Below are 18,333 nucleotides of genomic sequence, written 5' to 3' on the forward strand. Positions count from 1 at the left end.
AGGCCCTTTATGGTTAGTCGGTGCCTGTGAAGCAGCACCGGATGTACAGCAGTGGAAGACGGAGACAGAAGAGCTCAGATAACCGGAAGTCACTGCAGCTTCTCAGACAGAACCATCAGACGATACTTGTGCCTGGCTTTCTCTTTCTTTTTAACTTTGTTTGTCTCTGTTGACGAATATATAAAATTTAAACACGTGCACACAAAAACAAGACAAAACATGGAGCCCTCGAGCATCATGTGTGAGCTGATGCCCATTTTCCTGTGAGGGCAAACGAAACTGACACCCAAACAGAAGACTGTGTACAATAGCAGCAAATATGTGTCTGATAAATAAAAAAGAAAAGCATAAATAATTCTTTTTAGCATCTTCAGGCCCCCCACCCCCCCCACACATATTGAAAAAGACATCAGTTCCTATAAAAGTACAAAACAGCTCTTGAACATCAATTTAAAATGAATATGTATGTACAGAGTAGGAAAACAAAAGTGATACACTTGCATAAAGGTTAGACTGAAAGTGCATCACAACCCCCCCTCCCTCCCCTCAGCCCCGCTCATCCTCAGACCTCCACCCACGCTCAAATATGAGGTGGTCTGCGAAGGCAGCCACTAGATTCTTGGCAAGAAGTGTGTGACCGTCATGGCAGGTGACACTCTGCTTCCTCTTTTTGTTTTCCCGTTCTTACTCAGGCCGATGAACATCCTCGGGTAGGCCAGCGACTCGTAGGCGTTGTAGTTGTTGGGAAGGAGCTTCTCTCGGAACTTGCACTCGTTGCTGTAGTGTAACTGAAAGAGAGGACAGGGGTTTTCTTTCTGCTGATTGTTTGAACAAAGCGACAAAAACAAAGATACTGGGGCATTCTTGTTTGAGGGGGATTTCAAGTTTGCATTGTTCCAAGTGATTTCTATCAAACAATCACTTTATTTCTGACTCTTACTGTGTGCTATTGTACCAGAGGCGTTTCAGACATGCTTTGTACAGGAATTACAGATTGTGAAACAAGAAATGATGTGAGGCGGGAAGTAGGACGTATCTGACAGGTTTTTGATTTTCTGAAGTCTTCACAAGACACTGTTTGACTCCTTTTAGCAGTTACCTTATTTTTGACTGATTATATCTTCTTTTTGTCTTTCTTCTAAGCCAGGTAGCGACCACACCAGGCTTGTCAAAATCCTGTGACTGTTCATCTTTCAATTCATCCAAGTGTCCACAAGGAAGTCCCTGAATCCAACATTGTCCAAATTTGTCCCATGTCCAAAACCTTTGACTCATTAGAGTAGTGTCTTTAGTTGATATAAAACATAAAAAAAGAAATCAAATCTTCGATATAAATGTATTATCTGATTTTTTTTACTATGCTGTAATGGTTGCCAGAGTAACACCTGTATGTATTTGCTTTTAGTGCTTTATTTCTCCAAGTAATCTCAATCCAGATTACTGTGGATGTAAAGACGCTGGTCTCTGGTCACTGGTCACAGCAGGGTGGGACTTTCATTTTTAGAGGCTTTAATCGAAAAAACGGCGGATGTAACGTGGATTAAAACGTTAACGAACAGCCATAAAGAGCAAGGAAAGAAAGTGCAGCAGGTTTTTTTGTGCTGTAAGTTTTTTCTCATGTGAAAATCACTTTATTAGGTACATGTACATGTACACTTTAGTTAGCCCGAGACAGATCTACTACACAAATCAAAGCACAGGAAGCTTTGGTACCGTAACCATTCACCCTGCAATAACTGTTCGGGCTCCTTTCGACTGAGGATAACATCACACTTGGACAAACTACGTAGCGTGGAGATCTGCTCTGGCTCTACCTATTTTCATTTCACGTTTCCTTTTGTAACCTGAAGTTCTTTTCCCTCATAAGTTGTGTCTGACATTATTCTTTGTAGTGTTTATAGAATAAGCGAGCCGTGTCTCTGAGCAGAGCAGCTGGAGTCTCGTAGCTTTGTGTTCGCAGGCAGGGAAGATGATTTGTTATAGCGTGCGGTCCGTAGAAGGGTTCGGACTGCAGTCCATTCGGCTGCAAATGCACTTAATAATAATCATAACAGACAGAACGATAATCTTGCTCTATGTTTGCTTTGTTTGTTTACAACAGACCGCTTCATATCTTCTTGTACGGTAGTATCGTCATTTGTCCAGACCAATCACTATCTGACACGTCATCGGAAAGACGGACAGCCAATCACATTATGTGACGTCAGCACTGGTTGAAGGACCCCGAACGGTTGTTGCAGGCTGAACGGTTATGGAACCTACATGTGTATTAGCATGTGGTCAACAAATGCTGACAATGGAGCAGCATCTCACCCATGCAGAATTAAATGAATCTTTGTTTACTGCTTAATTTTTAATTATTGGCATAAAATTTTGTTTCATTTATTATTGTGACAAAAACATTAATTTTTGTATGTTTAAGCATACAGTTATATTTGTTTGTTAGTTACATAGGTGTCTGACTTGACTTTTGATTTCTGTTCCCCCCCATCATCTTCCCTGGTCTGGAAATGTCAGACCCGAAAGAGGTAAAGCAAATGAAGGAACAGATCAACATTAGATCAACAACAGTGAGATTAATACACGCTATTACACGCTTCCTGTACCTTTAGTTGTGTCGTAGCTCTGTCTAACTAAAGTGTACATGTTTATTTACCTAATAAAGTGATTTTCACATGAGAAAAACTTACAGCACCAAAAAAAAGAAACAGCTTTCTTACCTTGGTTTTGGGCTGTTAACGTTTTAATCCACGTTACATCCGCCATTTTTTTCTATTAAAGCCTCTGAAAAGTCCAGCCTTGCCGGCTCGCCGGATTTGACCTGCAAATTTCGGCCAATCAGATCAACCAGAAAGGGTACCGCCCCCCAAGTGACAAACACCCCCCCTGAAAACTGCACGCAAATCCAGCAAGCAGGCAGGAGCGCCGCTCACTTAGGATTGCAACAGTGCAGTTGTGAAATGCGAGGTCGCTCGGTTAGCATTGGGCTGACGCGGTTGTCAGGTTCACTCTCGCTCACTCAATTCCTGATCTTATCTTTGGGCTCGCTCAACTACCGGCAGCCGTGGAACGCCATAAGATTGGCTCCAGGGGGAATGGAAGCTTTGGCACAATTCCACTGAGGAAGATCTACCTCCTTCTCAGGTACGCCGGGTTGTTACGCAACTCTTCACGCCAACATCAATTAGGCCTTCACTCTGACCTAACAGCTAAATCCTGCGCCCCTTTGTGCTCATTCAATCACATTTCCACTATTAAATTCATAGCCGTTGATCTCCCTGCCTTCCGGACAGTTTCTTCGGCCCTCCTCCACCCCGTTCTCCACACGGCATTATCATCCCATCATCACACCTCCATCAGAGACCAGGCTTTGGCGTTTAATCATCTATGGTCTGAGTTTGTCCCACACATGAAAGACGTTTTCTGTCCAGAAAAAAACCGCCAAAGACTATTGACTTATTTCATGCACATCTTTCTGTATCATACAGAAACTTTTACTTGCACTCTTATGATATCTCCTTGTTGAAGTGGGGAATTAATAATGTGTGAATTTGATATACATTTTTTTTCTAAAGTAGTTCTGATTTTTGTTAAGATGGGGTGGGTGTAGTTATTTTGCTGCAGGGTGAACCTCTGAGCAACAGAAGACATACCTGATTCTGGAAGCCTCTCACTCAATTATACCATGGTCCAGGTCAATACTCAATTCTGATTGGCTGCTGGGTGTGGATTAAAAAGTGATAATCCAAACTGATAATGCACACCTAAAAAAGGAGTTCCGGTCATATATCCTAAATGTTTTTATCACCTTGTTGGCGTCTTTGAAACAAACTTTTGCTTCTTCATTTGGACAAAAACAAGCGGTAAATGGATTGGATTTTTCTGCTCTTTTCCAGACGCTCAAAGCACTTACATTGTGGCCATTATTCATTCACTCCTCATTCATACTTGGTGACGGTAAGCCACAGCTGCCCTGGGGCAGACTGACAGAGGCATGGCTGCCATTTCGCGCCTATGGCCCCTCTGACCATCACTGGGATCATTCATGCACATTCACACACCAGTGGAGCCGCACTGGAGGCAAGGAGGGTGAAGTGTCTTGCCCAAGGACACAAGGACATTTTGCCTGGTGGGAGCGGGGATCGAACTGCCAACCTTTCAATCATTAGACGACCTGCTCAACCGCCTGAGCCACTGGGTCTCAGTCTTCGTTGTGTAAAAAAAATTTAGCGTTCATTAATCAATCAGAATTCTTACATCGCCTCCGCCATATCTGTGGTCCAGGTCCAGCCTTCCACACCGCAACACAAGCTTTACGAAGGAATTCTATTTCCACTCTGTTGATGCGTCAGTTTCATGGCAAAACAGGAACAGGAAACAGGCCGGGTTTCAAAATAAACAATTCTGTTGTCCTTTCAAAATAAAACTTTATAAGTCTTAATTTCATATTTATAGTGATGCGCTCACGCTGTGACGCACGTTAACACAGCGTCAAGTTTAATTGTGGAGATTAAAAAAGAACATCATATATGACACAAAACGTATTTTACAAGGACTCAAGGAAGAGGCATAGGGGTTTATTCGTTGAAGTGTTGGCTGAGGGAAGAGAGCGAGACAAACTACTTAACACAACCACTCCTCTGGGATCCGGGGGGGTGGGTCACGGACCGGAGACGGAACAATGTTAACTAACTGACAGCTGTGTGTGAGACGGACTCCTCACGTAGCGCGGTGGAGACGCACTGCAAACAGGCCAGTGTCCATTCAGGGTCAAGTCTATGAGCTGATGCTTCATTTAACACGTGACGATCAGCATACAGTATATATATGGCTTTCATCTGCCGCTGCTGCTGAGGTCGGTGTGGGCTCTTCCGTAACCATGACAACCCACCGCACCATGTATCAAATAGTCCAGTTTTGTAAAAAAAAAAAGGGATTCAACCAAAAAATAACTAGAAAGTACTAATAATTGACTGAATATTTATTTGGTTTGTAAGTGGCCATGGTATAAGCGGGATGTTGGCATTTGGACCGCGAAGCGACAGACGGTTGCTTTAATGAAGTCCATTCATTTCTGATTGTGGACACTTCATGTGGCATTATCCCATTTCCCACTCCACGTTAAAAATCATAACTTCAACCCTATTTTTTTTGCTTCTTTAGTCTTGCTGTTCCTTTGTCATTTACAGTACAGTGTTCTGAACCTAGAACACGTCATCACTTGTGCTTTTTAAGAAATTTATTTATACCAAAACTGCACATATTTCTAATGCAGAAAAGTGGAATATGTTCTAAAATATTCCAAAACTGTTGACTAATTCTATATGAATGGGTTCTTGAGTAGTTCCTATATGTTTGCATAATATCTATATAATATTGCATCTATATTTTTCTTCCACTAAAAACCTCCAAAAATGATTTCGTAGTGTTCTCAGTTTTGTCCTAAAAACACAACCCCATGATGAAAACACATTCACTTTAGTGTAATTAACTCACACGTGCGTGTGTGTGTGTGTGTGCACATCTGTGTTTATTCCATGCATGCGATCCTGTGGACTTACAGATCCGTAGAGCTTCCCTCGGTGGTTCATGGCCACAAAGCGGTTGCTGCGAACCCCCAGCAGGGTGACCACCCCTCTCTCCACCGGAGAAATCTGCAGGAGACCTGCAAGGGAACCACAACACCCACTGAAGTGTGCTGACACGGTCAACTTCCTGTCGTCATTCCTCACACATCTGACTGCGTGTGTACATGGCAAATGCTAAAAATTTGATTAAAGTATAACGTGTTTGTTTTTTTTAAACTGTAGAAGACATGAATCCAAACCCATTTACTGCTTGAAGTTTTAGTTTTGTTGTATTGATAACCAGGAGATGCAGAAACAGTTTAGTACATCAGATTCTGAGATTTGGCTGCAAACTTGTTTCAGTGAATTTATAACACGCTTGTTTTTATTCTTCTTGTAAGGATTGTGTGAGCACAGAAGTGTGATGCAGATTCTCTCTGAACCTTGACAAGTTACACACATTTGTTTCTCCAAACCAAACAGCACAGGATTGTGTGCTGTTGAGTCTGTTTTATTTCTATGTCTAGAAATTGCAAGAAAAGGTCTGAAGGAGAGGTCAGGACCTGGCTGGACTGCTGGCCACTGATCGGTCACCAGAGCAGATGGACGGACTCAGACAAACTGAGTCTCCAGATTCAAGCTGTCTGGAAATGTCAGCCTTGTTGGGGTGTTTGGCTGTTGTCTGAGTCTTGTCCCAGAGGTTAGTCTGCCTTCATGGAGGCTCTGTCCTAACTTTAGGTGCTGGCTGGCTGCTGGCCTGGTTCACAGCAAGCTCTGATTACACAGTAGGCAGAAAGCAGCATCAGATTTTGGACGGAGTGGAGCCAAAGATGTTCACTGTAAAGTTTTTGATCAGTCTTTCCTGCTGGAGCATCTCCCTGCTCAGGTGAACTGAAGCAGGACAGGTTTGGGTCAGACAGGTGGGTGAGGGGGGTCATTTCATTTTCCTATTTTACAATAAAAGGATGACAAACTGGATTCTGTGAATGCCCCCCCCCCCCCCCCCCCCCGTTTCCTTGACATTTTAAAAACTAGTTTCTCTTTTTAATTCAGATTTAAATGAATTTGAAACCGTCGACATATTACAGCAAATAGCTCGGAGTTTTGTGTCCAAAGTGAGCGCGTAATAAATAAACTCAATAAAAGTGACTTACTGTAGCGGTTTTCGTTATGCACTCCCGTGATTCTGCCGTCCGGTAACACTTGCATGTGAAAACCGATCCCCACGTTGCAGTAGAGGCGCCTCAACCTCTTAATGCCGAGGAGGTAGTCGCTTTCCCGGTTAATCTCCTCCCGCTTGTCCCCTTGGATCCGTGCCAGTGAGCGGGAATAGAGGGTCTCCCAGTGGTCCGCCGTCCCGTTCAAACCGGGGGCGCATCCTGCCAGTCCCGTAACCATTCCAAGGACCAGGACGGTCCTCAGGGCCGACAGAGAGCCCATCTCGGCGCTGTCTCTGAGCGTTTGCCCCTCCGGTGACGCGAGCGTGAAAGGAAGACGCAGCAGAGCGGTGGAAAGGAGCGCGTCAAAGTTGCGCTCATTCCCAGACCGACAGGCGCACTCTGGCCTCAGCGCTGCAGCGACATGGATCTGTATGAACGGGGAGCAGCCATGCCTCTATATTTATACCTGCAGACACATTACATCACAGCTCCACACTCAGGAGAAATACACATGGATGAACCCCAAACTCCCAGTCAGTCAGGCGGAGCGCGCACAGACAGAGCGCAGCGTTCAAACAATCAAATAATGGCTGTCTTATCTCGAAAACGTTACGAGCTTGCAGAAAATATGGGAATAAAGGCTTCATTATGATGGAAAATAAAAGTCTTTGTCTGAGGCGCACATTATCAGCAGCAGAATATCATAATTGATGTATGGGAGGATGTAAAATAGGAAACAGCCACGTTTACAGACCGTGATGTGGAGACAGGAGACAGATCTATAAATGAACAATAACAGGAAAAAACACAGGTCCAAATCAAGCAAATGAAAAAAGAGCTCACTTAAGACTGGTAGAAGGGAAATCATGTGGCAGGCCTCCACAGAAACAATGGCAGGGCTAAACAGAGCTGCAGCCTGTTGAGAGGCCCCATCAAAGACCCTTGCATGTGGACCATCAAGACCAGCTCTGAACCACCTCCTAAATACAAGTCACAGTTGGAAATCTGGACTCTTCATGACTGTCAGATTTTTGAAGTACAGGTTTCTGCAGATGGAACGGAGAGCCTGTCTCTCCAAAGGGTTTGGTTCACTTTTAGAGGGGCTCTAACAAAAGTGCCATCACACTGTGTGGCAGCAGACCCTTGCTGCTCTCCCATTGCCAGTTTTTCATTGATAGGACTATGTCGTTTTCTCCAACACAGATCAAGCCAAACAATTCCTCCTCCTCCTCTGTGGTGTTTTTGTTTTCATGTTGCTATTATCTCCTAAATCTCAGAGGTGCGTTTTTATTTGACCTCTGTGCTGGCAGCTCTTTCATTTGTCTTCATTCTGAGGTGAAGGTCTTCCCCGTGTTTCAGCCCCCTTGGGTTCTTTGATCTCCAGGGTGGCTTTGTCCTTCTCCCGTTGACCATGCATGAAGTGTTTTCTCACTTCACATCTCACTGAGCCTTAATGTACAGCAGCGTTGCTCTTTTGTGTGGAGCAGAAAATGGGCAGATCTGCTGGTGCGTGCCGTGGTGGCCCAGAAAATTACAAAAACACAACAAACCTCCAGAAAGATCAAAGTGCTTTGATGGGAATCAAGGCTAAACAATAAGAAGCAAAAGCCCCCCCCCACTGGACTCAGCTCTTGGATTTTTTGGGCCCAAACTCGTTAGGACTTTCAGACTTGTCTGTAGATCTCATTTGAGCAGATCCATCAAACTCTGTACATGTGACAGTTGTAAACAGTCAGTGGACAGCAGCTTGAGAACCAAAAAGGGCTTTTCACGCCATCTTGTTGGAGTCATGAACACTTTGCAACGACACCAAAACCCTCTCTCCTTTGCACACAAATGTAGGGACTAAATGGATTCAGTCGTTTCTGGATCTTTCATTGACATTTTTTATCACCATAAAGGTCGGTTGGTTGGTGTTCTGAGAGTTTCAGCTTTGATGGAAATCAGATCTTCAGAGAACCTAATTTACTTCTGATTGCCTCTGAACTCCAACATCAACTGTTGGACTGACCTGCAGGACACAGAAAAGAACTGCTGTGCATGTAGGAAAATTCCCTCCACCAGAGGGTTGTGCCTCCTTGAAGAGAAGCTCTGGTAGGTTGTTAGATGTTTAAGATAACCAATGGACTTCTGATCACAAGAATAGTTGCACAGCTATGTCAAGGAAATGGGATGGTTGGCATACCATCAGTCTGGAAAAGTGTTGGGCCGTGTGTCTGCTGCAGCACCTGGCTGAAAATCTGTCAAAGCTTCAAGGCAACTTAAGCACCAGAACATTTAGTCAATCATAAATTGTGAAGTCAACAAACCCGTAAACCCTGCAGGTGGGTCTTGCATCCTTGAACCCAAAAGGGGGCACGCAGCCCACTTCCTGGAGTCTGCTTCAAAATGAGAACATTGTGGAGTCGTGACGACAATCAAGTCCAGCATGGTCGCTGTCCATGGTTCTGCAGGCTAAATTCCTCCTGATTCCATTGAAACAGGTGAAGATGCGGCTCCTCTGTCACCGACATGACTAAGTTATGTCTGGCTTTATTTTGTGTTTATGTTGCACCCAAGTGATTGTGGTCTCACATTGCAAGTACGCAATGAATTATGCTGAGGGCAAAAAGGTTTTGGATTTCACTGGGTAGCAGCTGCAATTCAGAGCTTAAAATGTCTCAACATTCAATACACACTTTCATTGGCTCCCATCTTCAATCTTCCCCACGTAAGAACTGGCTGCTGCTTGATCTTTGAAATTCAGAGCCATTGACAACCCGTGGTGTGAAAGTCTTTTTAAACCAGTGGTTTTGTGGCGAATGCAGCACGATTGATGGTATCCAAACTGGGATATGAGGGCCTCTGCCTCATTTTCTCCTCTTGCTTGCCTCATAATGTCCTTTCACTCCACATTTCAAGTTTGGCTTTGTATTAATAAGTATACCTGAGGCCTTCCATTCACTCCTTTCATTCTGTTGATGCCCTTTTTTTTGGACATGCATGTTAAAATGATGAGTATTGTAATGTACAAAAGTAATCCAACTGGATCTCTGCATTCTTCTTTTGAGGAGCGTCCCGTTTTCTCGTCCTGGAAGCCAATTTGTTTTTCGTTCTGAGTCCATATGTGAGTAAATTAGACAGGCTGCCTGCAGGGGGTGTCACACTCCTAAACGCAGGCAGCTGAGCTGATATTTAAATGTGACAGCTGCCTGTAGAGGCTGCTGTTTACACGTTTTGATTCGTAGCAGGGACTCACCTGCATTAAAAGTCCCTTCTGAGGTTTTTTTATTTTTCCCCCTTTGCTCAGTTTTCGTCCGCTCCTTTTTACCATGTTAATTTGAGGTGACCTCGTTTGACTTAACTCTGGCCTATAGGAATCCCTCAGTTTGAAAACTAGTAACAAAGTTAGAGTCTTAAATAACCATTAGTCAACTCAGTGAACTCCTGAAAATGATCTTACACAGATTACAAAGAGGGGAAAAGCTATGTCAATATAGAGGGAATTTCTGTTGTTTTGAATATTTTTCTAAAAACTATTTCACATCAATTCCGTGCCCTGAACCAAAACCCAGCCCGAGAAAGCCAGGAGTTTGTGTTTGATGAAGCCACGTCTCCTCAGTATCATTCAAACAGCTCAGGTTATTTCCAACTGCACAACATGAGAGGATAATCCATACTGGAAGCAGCTGAGCCGGTCCAGAACTCTGACTCACACAAACAAAAGAGCATCTCGTTTAGAATTCATTTTAAAATCCTGGTCCTCACCTTCACATCCCTGCATGGACAAACCCCCCCAATCCAGCCCTACACCCCCCTCCCAAAGGCTGAGGTCTTCAGGGAAAAACCTGCTGATGGTACCCTGCACAGCTTTTAAAACCGGTGGCACCCAGACTGTGGAACAAACTCCCTCCTTCCTTAAGTTCCCTGGACTCTATTGATGTTTGAACAGCCAAGCCAAAGCCCTACTTTAGGATCCAGATTTTCAGTCCCATCAAACGAGCCGCCTCTGTATTTTTACTTTACATTTTTTATTCAAATAATGTAAAGTGGCAGAAAAACAAGTCTTCTTCATTTTTTACTATTCATTTCCTTTGTAAAAACAACCTGTGCCAGATCTTTGGTTTTTATTTTTATGGAAATGAAATAAAGCGTGAAATTGAAATGAAATTATAATTCTGTGTAATTGTAACAGCACTGTATTTGATAATTTAGATATTTCTTTTAAAGAAATGTTCATGTCCCAGAAATCTCATGTTCTCTGCTCATGAACTGAAAGAGATCCTGTTTTGTTTTTTTCCCAGAAGATGGGTTAAAATCAATACATAATTTATTATTTAGAAGCTTCCTATTGTGCCAGTTGATCACTGCCATTGTTTTTTTTTCTTATTGATCCAATAGATGGTATGCTTCCAGGTGGAAAGGTGAAGGCTGACAAATAAAAAAGGCCAAAAGAGCCCCAGCCTCGGTCAGACCTAGCATTCCTGTTGAGTAACACTAGAGTTTGGCATTCATGACAAGGTGCAACACTTTGTGTGGCACAGTTTCTGCTTTCAGGAAAGCCAGTTTTGTTTGTCAACTGCAGCTTTTGGTCGGAACTTCAAAAAGAGAAAGAAAAAAAAAGCCTAAAAGTCTCTGGCGGCTTCGCTTCCCAGGCACCCCCTGGGAGGAGCTTTTGTCCGAGCCAGAAAGCCTCCCCTGCCTGCAGGTATAGAATGACAAGGCTTTATATGCTGCTGCCTATATGGATGGGAATGTGGCAGGGCCAAAGCTTGAATGATTCCCATCAGTTGCTCTGAACCTCATCTGTGCAGTTTTGGCAACGTTGACCAGCAAACTAACATGAACTGACATGTGGAGATGGGGAGGAGATGCGCTCCGCCGCCTCCTGGTTTGGAATGAGCCGAGCTCACAGACTGATGATGACACCTGCCTCTCATCAACCGGAGAATCGACACAATGGAGAGGAGCGAGCAAACCGAAAATCGAAATGTTCCCGTTTAGGAGCTGGGCCTGAAAGAAACGGTTAGCTTTTCCCAGCGCTCCAGATGGATGGTTTACAACGGTTTTTGGTGCATGTGACTTCGGAAAGGAGGTGAAGCCCTTTGGGTCTGAGTGATTTTGCACTTCTCCTGAGAAACAAAATCTCCTATTGTGCACCTCAGGGGCTCCCTGCTTTCAAAGAGCTGCAGCTGAATGAACAGAAGTGGAGGGAAAAAAGTGTTTGCCACACATAAAATCAAACTACAGGACTGGAGTTAAAGAAATGGAAATAAAAAAGCTGCTTTCCCGCCGTGTAAACAAACGCAGGAGTCCAGAGAGGAGCAGCACGTCAAAAACCACCGTCAGTAAATAAAAGAGACTTTCCTTCGTTGGGTCAGTACAATTTATGTTGGAACCAGACAGCGAATAAAAACCTTTAAAAAAAAGGGCAACCTTAGTAAAATGCATCATCAATAACTTACAAGATAGGCACCAAATAAATATTCATGTCATTAGTACAATATACAAAGTATTTCTCTCAGTTTACAGACAGTAGACTATCACAACGTAGGACTGTCACAAAAACAGACAGCAGTTCCTGTTTTGTAATGTGAATCTGACTAAAAACAGAAAACTAAACAAGGTGCTTTGCCTCAGAAACCCTCTTCAGGAGCTGTCCTGCTTGTTAGCGTTTCTAAAAATCAATCTCCTTTTTTGTCCTTTTTTTTTTTTGCTGTGAGGCTGCCGCTCCTGAAGACGAGAACAGATCTGCTCTCCATGAGGCCCTTTCTCAGTTTGGTAAAATGGCTGCTTAATCAAAGAAACTTTTTGAAATCAAAAGGAAAGGTATTTTTGTACATGTGTCCAGAGATGAGTAACATTTTCGTTGCATCAACAGGGTTAAACAGCGGTCTTTATGGAATGTGTGATGATGGCGTCTCCAGAAGATGACCTTTGTGGGCCCCTTAAGCTTTGGTGGTGTCGCAGTTTTCCTTCGTTTGGAGATTTTGTTTTTCTTTGTGCACCAACAACTCCAGCAATCCAGAAAGAACGATCCCAGTTCTGATCCCACATCCTTCATGGCAGCAGCAGAGCTACAGTATGTGTCCAGATTACCGGTTTGAGTGGAGCTGAGGACCCAGAGGTCAAACGTCCTCTAAAAGTCTGCCGAGTCCTCCGGCTGCTGATCTTGGCCCTTCCTAACTCGATGCCGGCGCCGGCGCCGCTCGCCACGATGACTGCTGTGATGCAAGTGTTGGTGTGAAGCACGACTGTCCCTCAGCCTCCTCACCATCTCATGGTCCTTGTTGCCCAGCAAGCGAGGCAGGAAGAGAGAGGCTTTGTCAGTGCTACGAGTTTTAAAGCCTCGCCGTGGCCGCCCTTTACCATTGATGGAAACATACCACAGCTTTTCGGTGCTGGCCCGCCGTTTGCTGCCCCCTCCTGATGGCTGAGGCAGCTCTGTGGAGTGGTAGCGAGATGCATAGGTGTTGTATCCCAACTCAAGGATGCGCTCCACAAATTCACACTCCTTGTTAAACACTTCCTGAGAACATGAAGAGGAAAAAAAAGGACATTTTAGTCCATCCAGGAAACTTCACAAAGAAACTCCCTAACCAAACAGAGAGATTTGTGTGGGATGTGCGTAAAAGATGAAGATGAGAAGATGAAGAAGTGACTTACCGAAGCATACAGCCTCCCTTTTTCATTCATGGCAAGGTATCTGCCAGAGAAAAGACCTTTAATGGCCACGACGCCCACTTCCACTGCAGTGATTTCCATGATGCCTGCAAGACACACGAACCGTCAGCAACCCACGGAGCACGGAGGCCCTTTCCACAGCACCGCGGCGTCTCTGCTCCATTCTCCTCACTTTGTGATGTCACGGATCATCGCATAAAATCATTTGGCGTGGCATTAAAGGTATTTTTTTTATCTTCTGCAGGTTTATCAGCGCCTGATTGACCCGTTCAGCGCAGTGAAACGCCTCTATTAGAGGCCGATTAGATGAACGCGCCCGTTAGGACCGCGCTGCTGTCTGACACGCACAGACAGAGCAGCCCACGCGTGACACCCACACTTCCATCACTGCTGTGCGGAGACAATTCAATGTCGAAGGTCAAAAGAATATTCAGTTCACGCATCAGAAGACAAACAAACGAGTGGATTAAAGTTGAAAATCAATCACAATAATAGATTTTTAAACTTTGGATAAAAAATAAAAAATGTGAGGCCAATATTAGTTTTAAAAAATAAAAAATGCTCCCGGATCCACGCGCGCGCGCGCGGACCTTCGGTCCAAACGCGCAGGCCTACTCACTCAGCGGGTTGTGCTCCTCCAGGGTCCCGTCTATCTTCCCGCTGGGGTGGATCTGAAGGTGGTATTTGGTGGCGCAGTAGAGCTTCCTGCGCCTCGGCGCTCCTCCGAGGTGCTCATACACGCCTCCGCGACCCCCGGCATCCCTTCGCTGCCGGGGGTCGCAGGTCTGGCCCGCTGGGCAGCGCGCCCTGGGACAGACGGGGTCCAGGAGGCTCAGCAACAGCAGCAGAGGAATCACCAGCATTGTGGCATGGCCGGCGAGGTTCGGCTGCGGGGAAAAAACGGAGAACTTCTCCCCAGTCCTCCGAGTCCCATCCAAAGTGTGAATGCTGGAGAACCCAGCAGCCCCGCGCGCATCCGAGCCCCACGGGGCAACAGTGACAGCAGCGCCGCTGTGGAGCTGCGAGCGTCCTCTGGAGCTTCTGGAACTGGAAGCCCTCCTGTGGAGCGGACTGAGAGCCTCTGCTCACACCGAGCGCATATATAAAAGAACCTTGTGGCGACAATAGGCTGAACTTCGACCAATTGATACAAAGGAAAGGGGGAGGAAAAAGGTATCAGCCCTGTGTGAAGTGAGAGACAGGGCATGGATAAAATTACATAGTGGCTTAGCGCGGAACTGCTCCCTCTCTCTCCTGCTCTGAACTCCTCTTCTGAATATCCGAAAAGAGCAATTAGACCAACCAAATTATACAGGCGCCCGAGCCTGGCCCGCCACCACAGCAGGTGAGGAAGACTGTTGCTGGAACCTTCCTCAGAAAAACATGCTGTCCATCCCTCCATTCTCCATTCTCCCACACTGGACGCTTCTCCTCCAACCTTCGCGTCACCTCAGCTTTCTACTGACATGCTGTCATTGGCCAAGGCTGCTCAAGGCTTTGATGATACATTTTATGTCCGTTATTGAGAGATGCAGCCGTCCCAGCCACCTCCAGGCAAAGGCAAGAAAGCCCGTCCACAGCAGCTAATCAACCAACGGAAGCAGTGTTTGGATTGAGGAGCAAGGGCCAGAGAACAGTGCAAACAACACTCATCTGAACCAGGAATCTTCTTGCTGTGAGGTGATGGTGCACCCAAAAAACAGCCCAGACAACAACCCAACTCAGCAGAATTCCTACACACTCATCTGACCCACTGCCAAATCTACTTGACTTTCGATGATGTCATTATTTACTTTAGTCATTTTAGTACAAAGAACTTGATGTTTTACAGCAAAGCCTGAAGTATTTATAGCCCATAAGGCTCTAGGGGACCAGCAAATTCATGTCGAGAAAACGGCTATTTTTTTAATAACCTTCCTGTTAATGTGCTGGTTCAAATGTTTGCAACCAAAGCCAGTAAAACAAACAAACCCCCCCCCCCCCCCACACACACACACACAAATATGAAAAAGTTGCATTTCAGAAAATGAATGGTAAACAGTGTGGACCAAGTCTGATTCATGACCGTTGTTCCATTTCCAGAGGATCTGCAGTTCCTCGCGTTCTCATTCAGGAGCTGGTGGTGACGGACCCAAACGGCAGGAGACCGGGTCTGATGGCAGGAACTTCAGACTTTAATAAATAAACTCAAAGTGTAACAAAAACACGAAACAAAGGCAGGAAGAAAAAGGGTGACAAAAGCCGATGACCTGACAAGACCGACCTGGAAACCAGACACTTAAACTCACTGAGCATGATTACTTAAATCAAGACAGCTGTGGACGGCGGGCAAATGAAACCAAGTGAGGCTGTGTGACCAGGAAGGGGGGGGGGGGGTCAACACATGCAACGTGACAAAAGCCAAGAAAAGTTTGCAGAAACTTTGCAGACATCTTCATTTTCCAGAGTTTAAAAGTTTTCAACAAGCAGGAATGATGTGATGCAGAAAACCTCCGGAGGCAAAGAGGTGACATCTCACAGTGAAGAAAACCCATTTTTCTGTCTTCAGAAAGTCAGCTTTGCTTGCCAGTTACAAGGAGAGCTTCTGTGTTATACATGTCTATACATCCGTCTATCTTACTTTTTCATCCCTCACCCGTGGATTGTCCCAGACTTTTCCCATGCTAATGCCTCAACTCTGGCTAGGCAGCAGCCGGTGGGCGGAAGAGCAGCAGGCTAAATGACTACTGCCTAAATTGCTTCCATCTTGGTCACATTATGACTTGCATTCTGGTAATTAGCACCATCATCTACAAATCTCTCTGCCCTTTGGCGCTACTCCACATAAGGCCTCTGCTGAGAATCCCCCAGAGAGTAGACGGTTAATTTGTTTTCCCCTCCCATACATCACCTCGCAGGCTGTCTCTGTCACTTTATTTATACTGATGATCAGAAAAAAGGCGGCCCTTTTAATTACGAGTGTGCATAATGCCTGCAAACCCCCTCACAAGTCAGACAACATACCAAAACACGGGGCAGGTCATGTGCAGAAGAGCTTGTCCTGGTGGCCGTTTCTCAGTGAGATGCTCCTGATGTGGTTAACGTTTGGGAGAGGGTGGAACGTTAGATGTGGTGTGCTTGTTCCCTCAGAAACTATTTTAATTATGCTCCCCTCCACGCCGCCCACAAAGCATCTCAGCAATAAGCAGAGCAGGGGCTCTCGATTTGAGAAGCACATACAAACCTACACATCTTCCTCTTTGCACCAAGACGTGTTTGGGTTTCTGTTGCAAGAATAGAACCAATTTAAGTGCAAAATTGGGGGTAATAGTCTCATCTTGAATCCAGGCAACATTGAAGGTATGTTTTGATTTTCTGATGAGCAAAAACACTCTGTGACTAAGTTATATAGTGTCTCCAGTGAGGCTGAAATGTTGAGACACACCAGAGGGAGATCTAAAGGGAGCCGGCAGGAAATAATTATGAGAAAGACAGACCTGAGCACTGCAGGCCAAACTGAAGAGACCTGAAGCCTGAAACCCAAAGGGAGCAAAACACGTCCCGATCAGAAACAAAGCAGGGCCGCCGTCCGTGAACTGACGAGGAGATTCACAGCAGTTCAACAAACCGATCAATTCAGAGGTAGGGATATTAACATCATAAACCTTATAAAGGAAAAGGCACTTTGATTTTTAGCCAAAAAGATGAACTAATGCTAAGAACTCTATTGTATTATAATCTCTTGCGCTGAACAACAGCTTGGGCCCATATCAGTGTGGGGTCAAGGCTTTGCTGTCTGACATGCGGGTCAGAGGAAGGAAGGAGCTGATCCATTCTGCTTTCTCTGAGTCACAATCAATGTTTCATTTTGTTAAAAGTTCTGAAGAAGTCAAGTGTGGGGTGTGACTAGGGTTGGGCGATGTCCCCTAATTTGGCCGTTGACGATGTTTGCTGTCAACCATCGGGATGGACGATGACATCGTCGGGGGGGGGGGGGGGGTATTTTTACATTTTTCGTTCTTATATTACTGCTATTCGTTATTTTGCTTTTTTCATTTTATTTCCCAACTAATGGTTAATCCGCGATGATCCAGTATAAACTGAGGGAAGTGACTTTAACAAAAAAGTAACAAACAAGATAGAAAAGAAGTGTAGTCGCTCCCGAAGTGAAGTGGACCGGCGGACCGGTCCACGCGGACTTAAAGCTTTGTGTTTGATGGGAAGGGGGGGGGGGGGGTACATGAGCGGTATGTGTGGGAGATTTAAGACTGCGATCCGTCCCGCAGCTCTAGGGGTACAAGCAACCGAACTCAGAACCGGGTCTAAACGTGTGTCTGAGCACAGCTCGGACCGTCTGCACACACAGCGGTTTGAGCTTCAAAGCAGAAATGTCGCTCAGTCCTTAGAAAACATTCAAACAATCACGTGGATTTGTGTTTTCAGTCGTGTCCCGACTAAATAAAGGCTGATGTTATTCCCACATGTTTACGTGCAGCCAGCAAGCAGCACCACCCAAAGCTAATGTTGTTAGCCCGTGTTAGCATACTGCTAATCCTGGCTTCGTTCAGAAAAAGCACTGACCACTCCACACGGATTAAAATTCAAATGATGAGCGAACAGGTGTTTCATAATAACCGTAAAATTATTAAAAGCACGTTTAGAAGATCATCTCGTATTTTACCGAGCTGACATGTCAATGCATATAGCCGCTCGGCGCTGTTATCGTTTTGTATTGAATTGTTATCTTCAATAAAGTTTGGAAAAAAAGCCGCTCGGCGGAAGTTGTATCCCCTTCCGGTTTTCAAACTGCGCATGTGCGAATGATTTATTCCGACCGAAAGTGTGACCTTAGTGAACGTTTTTATATTCTGAAAACATTTTTCTGGGCCATCTACACGGTTGGATTCTAATTCGACCATTGATCCCATCAGGATATTTTGTACATGTAACCGCGGCTTATGGTG

General features: G+C 45.0%; 2 protein-coding genes across 2 annotated transcripts; both read right to left on the reverse strand.

Annotated features, from left to right (window-relative positions):
- Positions 1–557: 557 nt before the first annotated feature.
- fgf4 (fibroblast growth factor 4) lies at positions 558–7,175 on the reverse strand. Its single transcript, XM_004066804.5, has 3 exons — positions 6,722–7,175; positions 5,562–5,665; positions 558–788 (listed from the first exon to the last, which is right to left on the reverse strand). Exons 1-3 carry the CDS (start codon positions 7,005–7,007, stop codon positions 612–614), a joined length of 567 nt encoding a protein of 188 aa, XP_004066852.1. The 5' UTR covers positions 7,008–7,175; the 3' UTR covers positions 558–611.
- A 4,899-nt stretch (positions 7,176–12,074) lies between these two features.
- On the reverse strand, positions 12,075–17,502 carry fgf3 (fibroblast growth factor 3). Its single transcript, XM_004066825.5, has 3 exons — positions 14,010–17,502; positions 13,373–13,476; positions 12,075–13,235 (listed from the first exon to the last, which is right to left on the reverse strand). The coding sequence occupies exons 1-3, from the start codon at positions 14,251–14,253 to the stop codon at positions 12,846–12,848; spliced, it is 738 nt and encodes a 245-aa protein (XP_004066873.1). The 5' UTR covers positions 14,254–17,502; the 3' UTR covers positions 12,075–12,845.
- Between the last annotated feature and the right edge of the window lie 831 nt (positions 17,503–18,333).

This window comes from Oryzias latipes, chromosome 3 (genome assembly GCF_053564925.1).
Source record: "Oryzias latipes strain Hd-rR chromosome 3, Olatipes_Hd-rR_3.1".
In the NCBI taxonomy this organism is placed as follows: Eukaryota; Metazoa; Chordata; class Actinopteri; order Beloniformes; family Adrianichthyidae; genus Oryzias; species Oryzias latipes.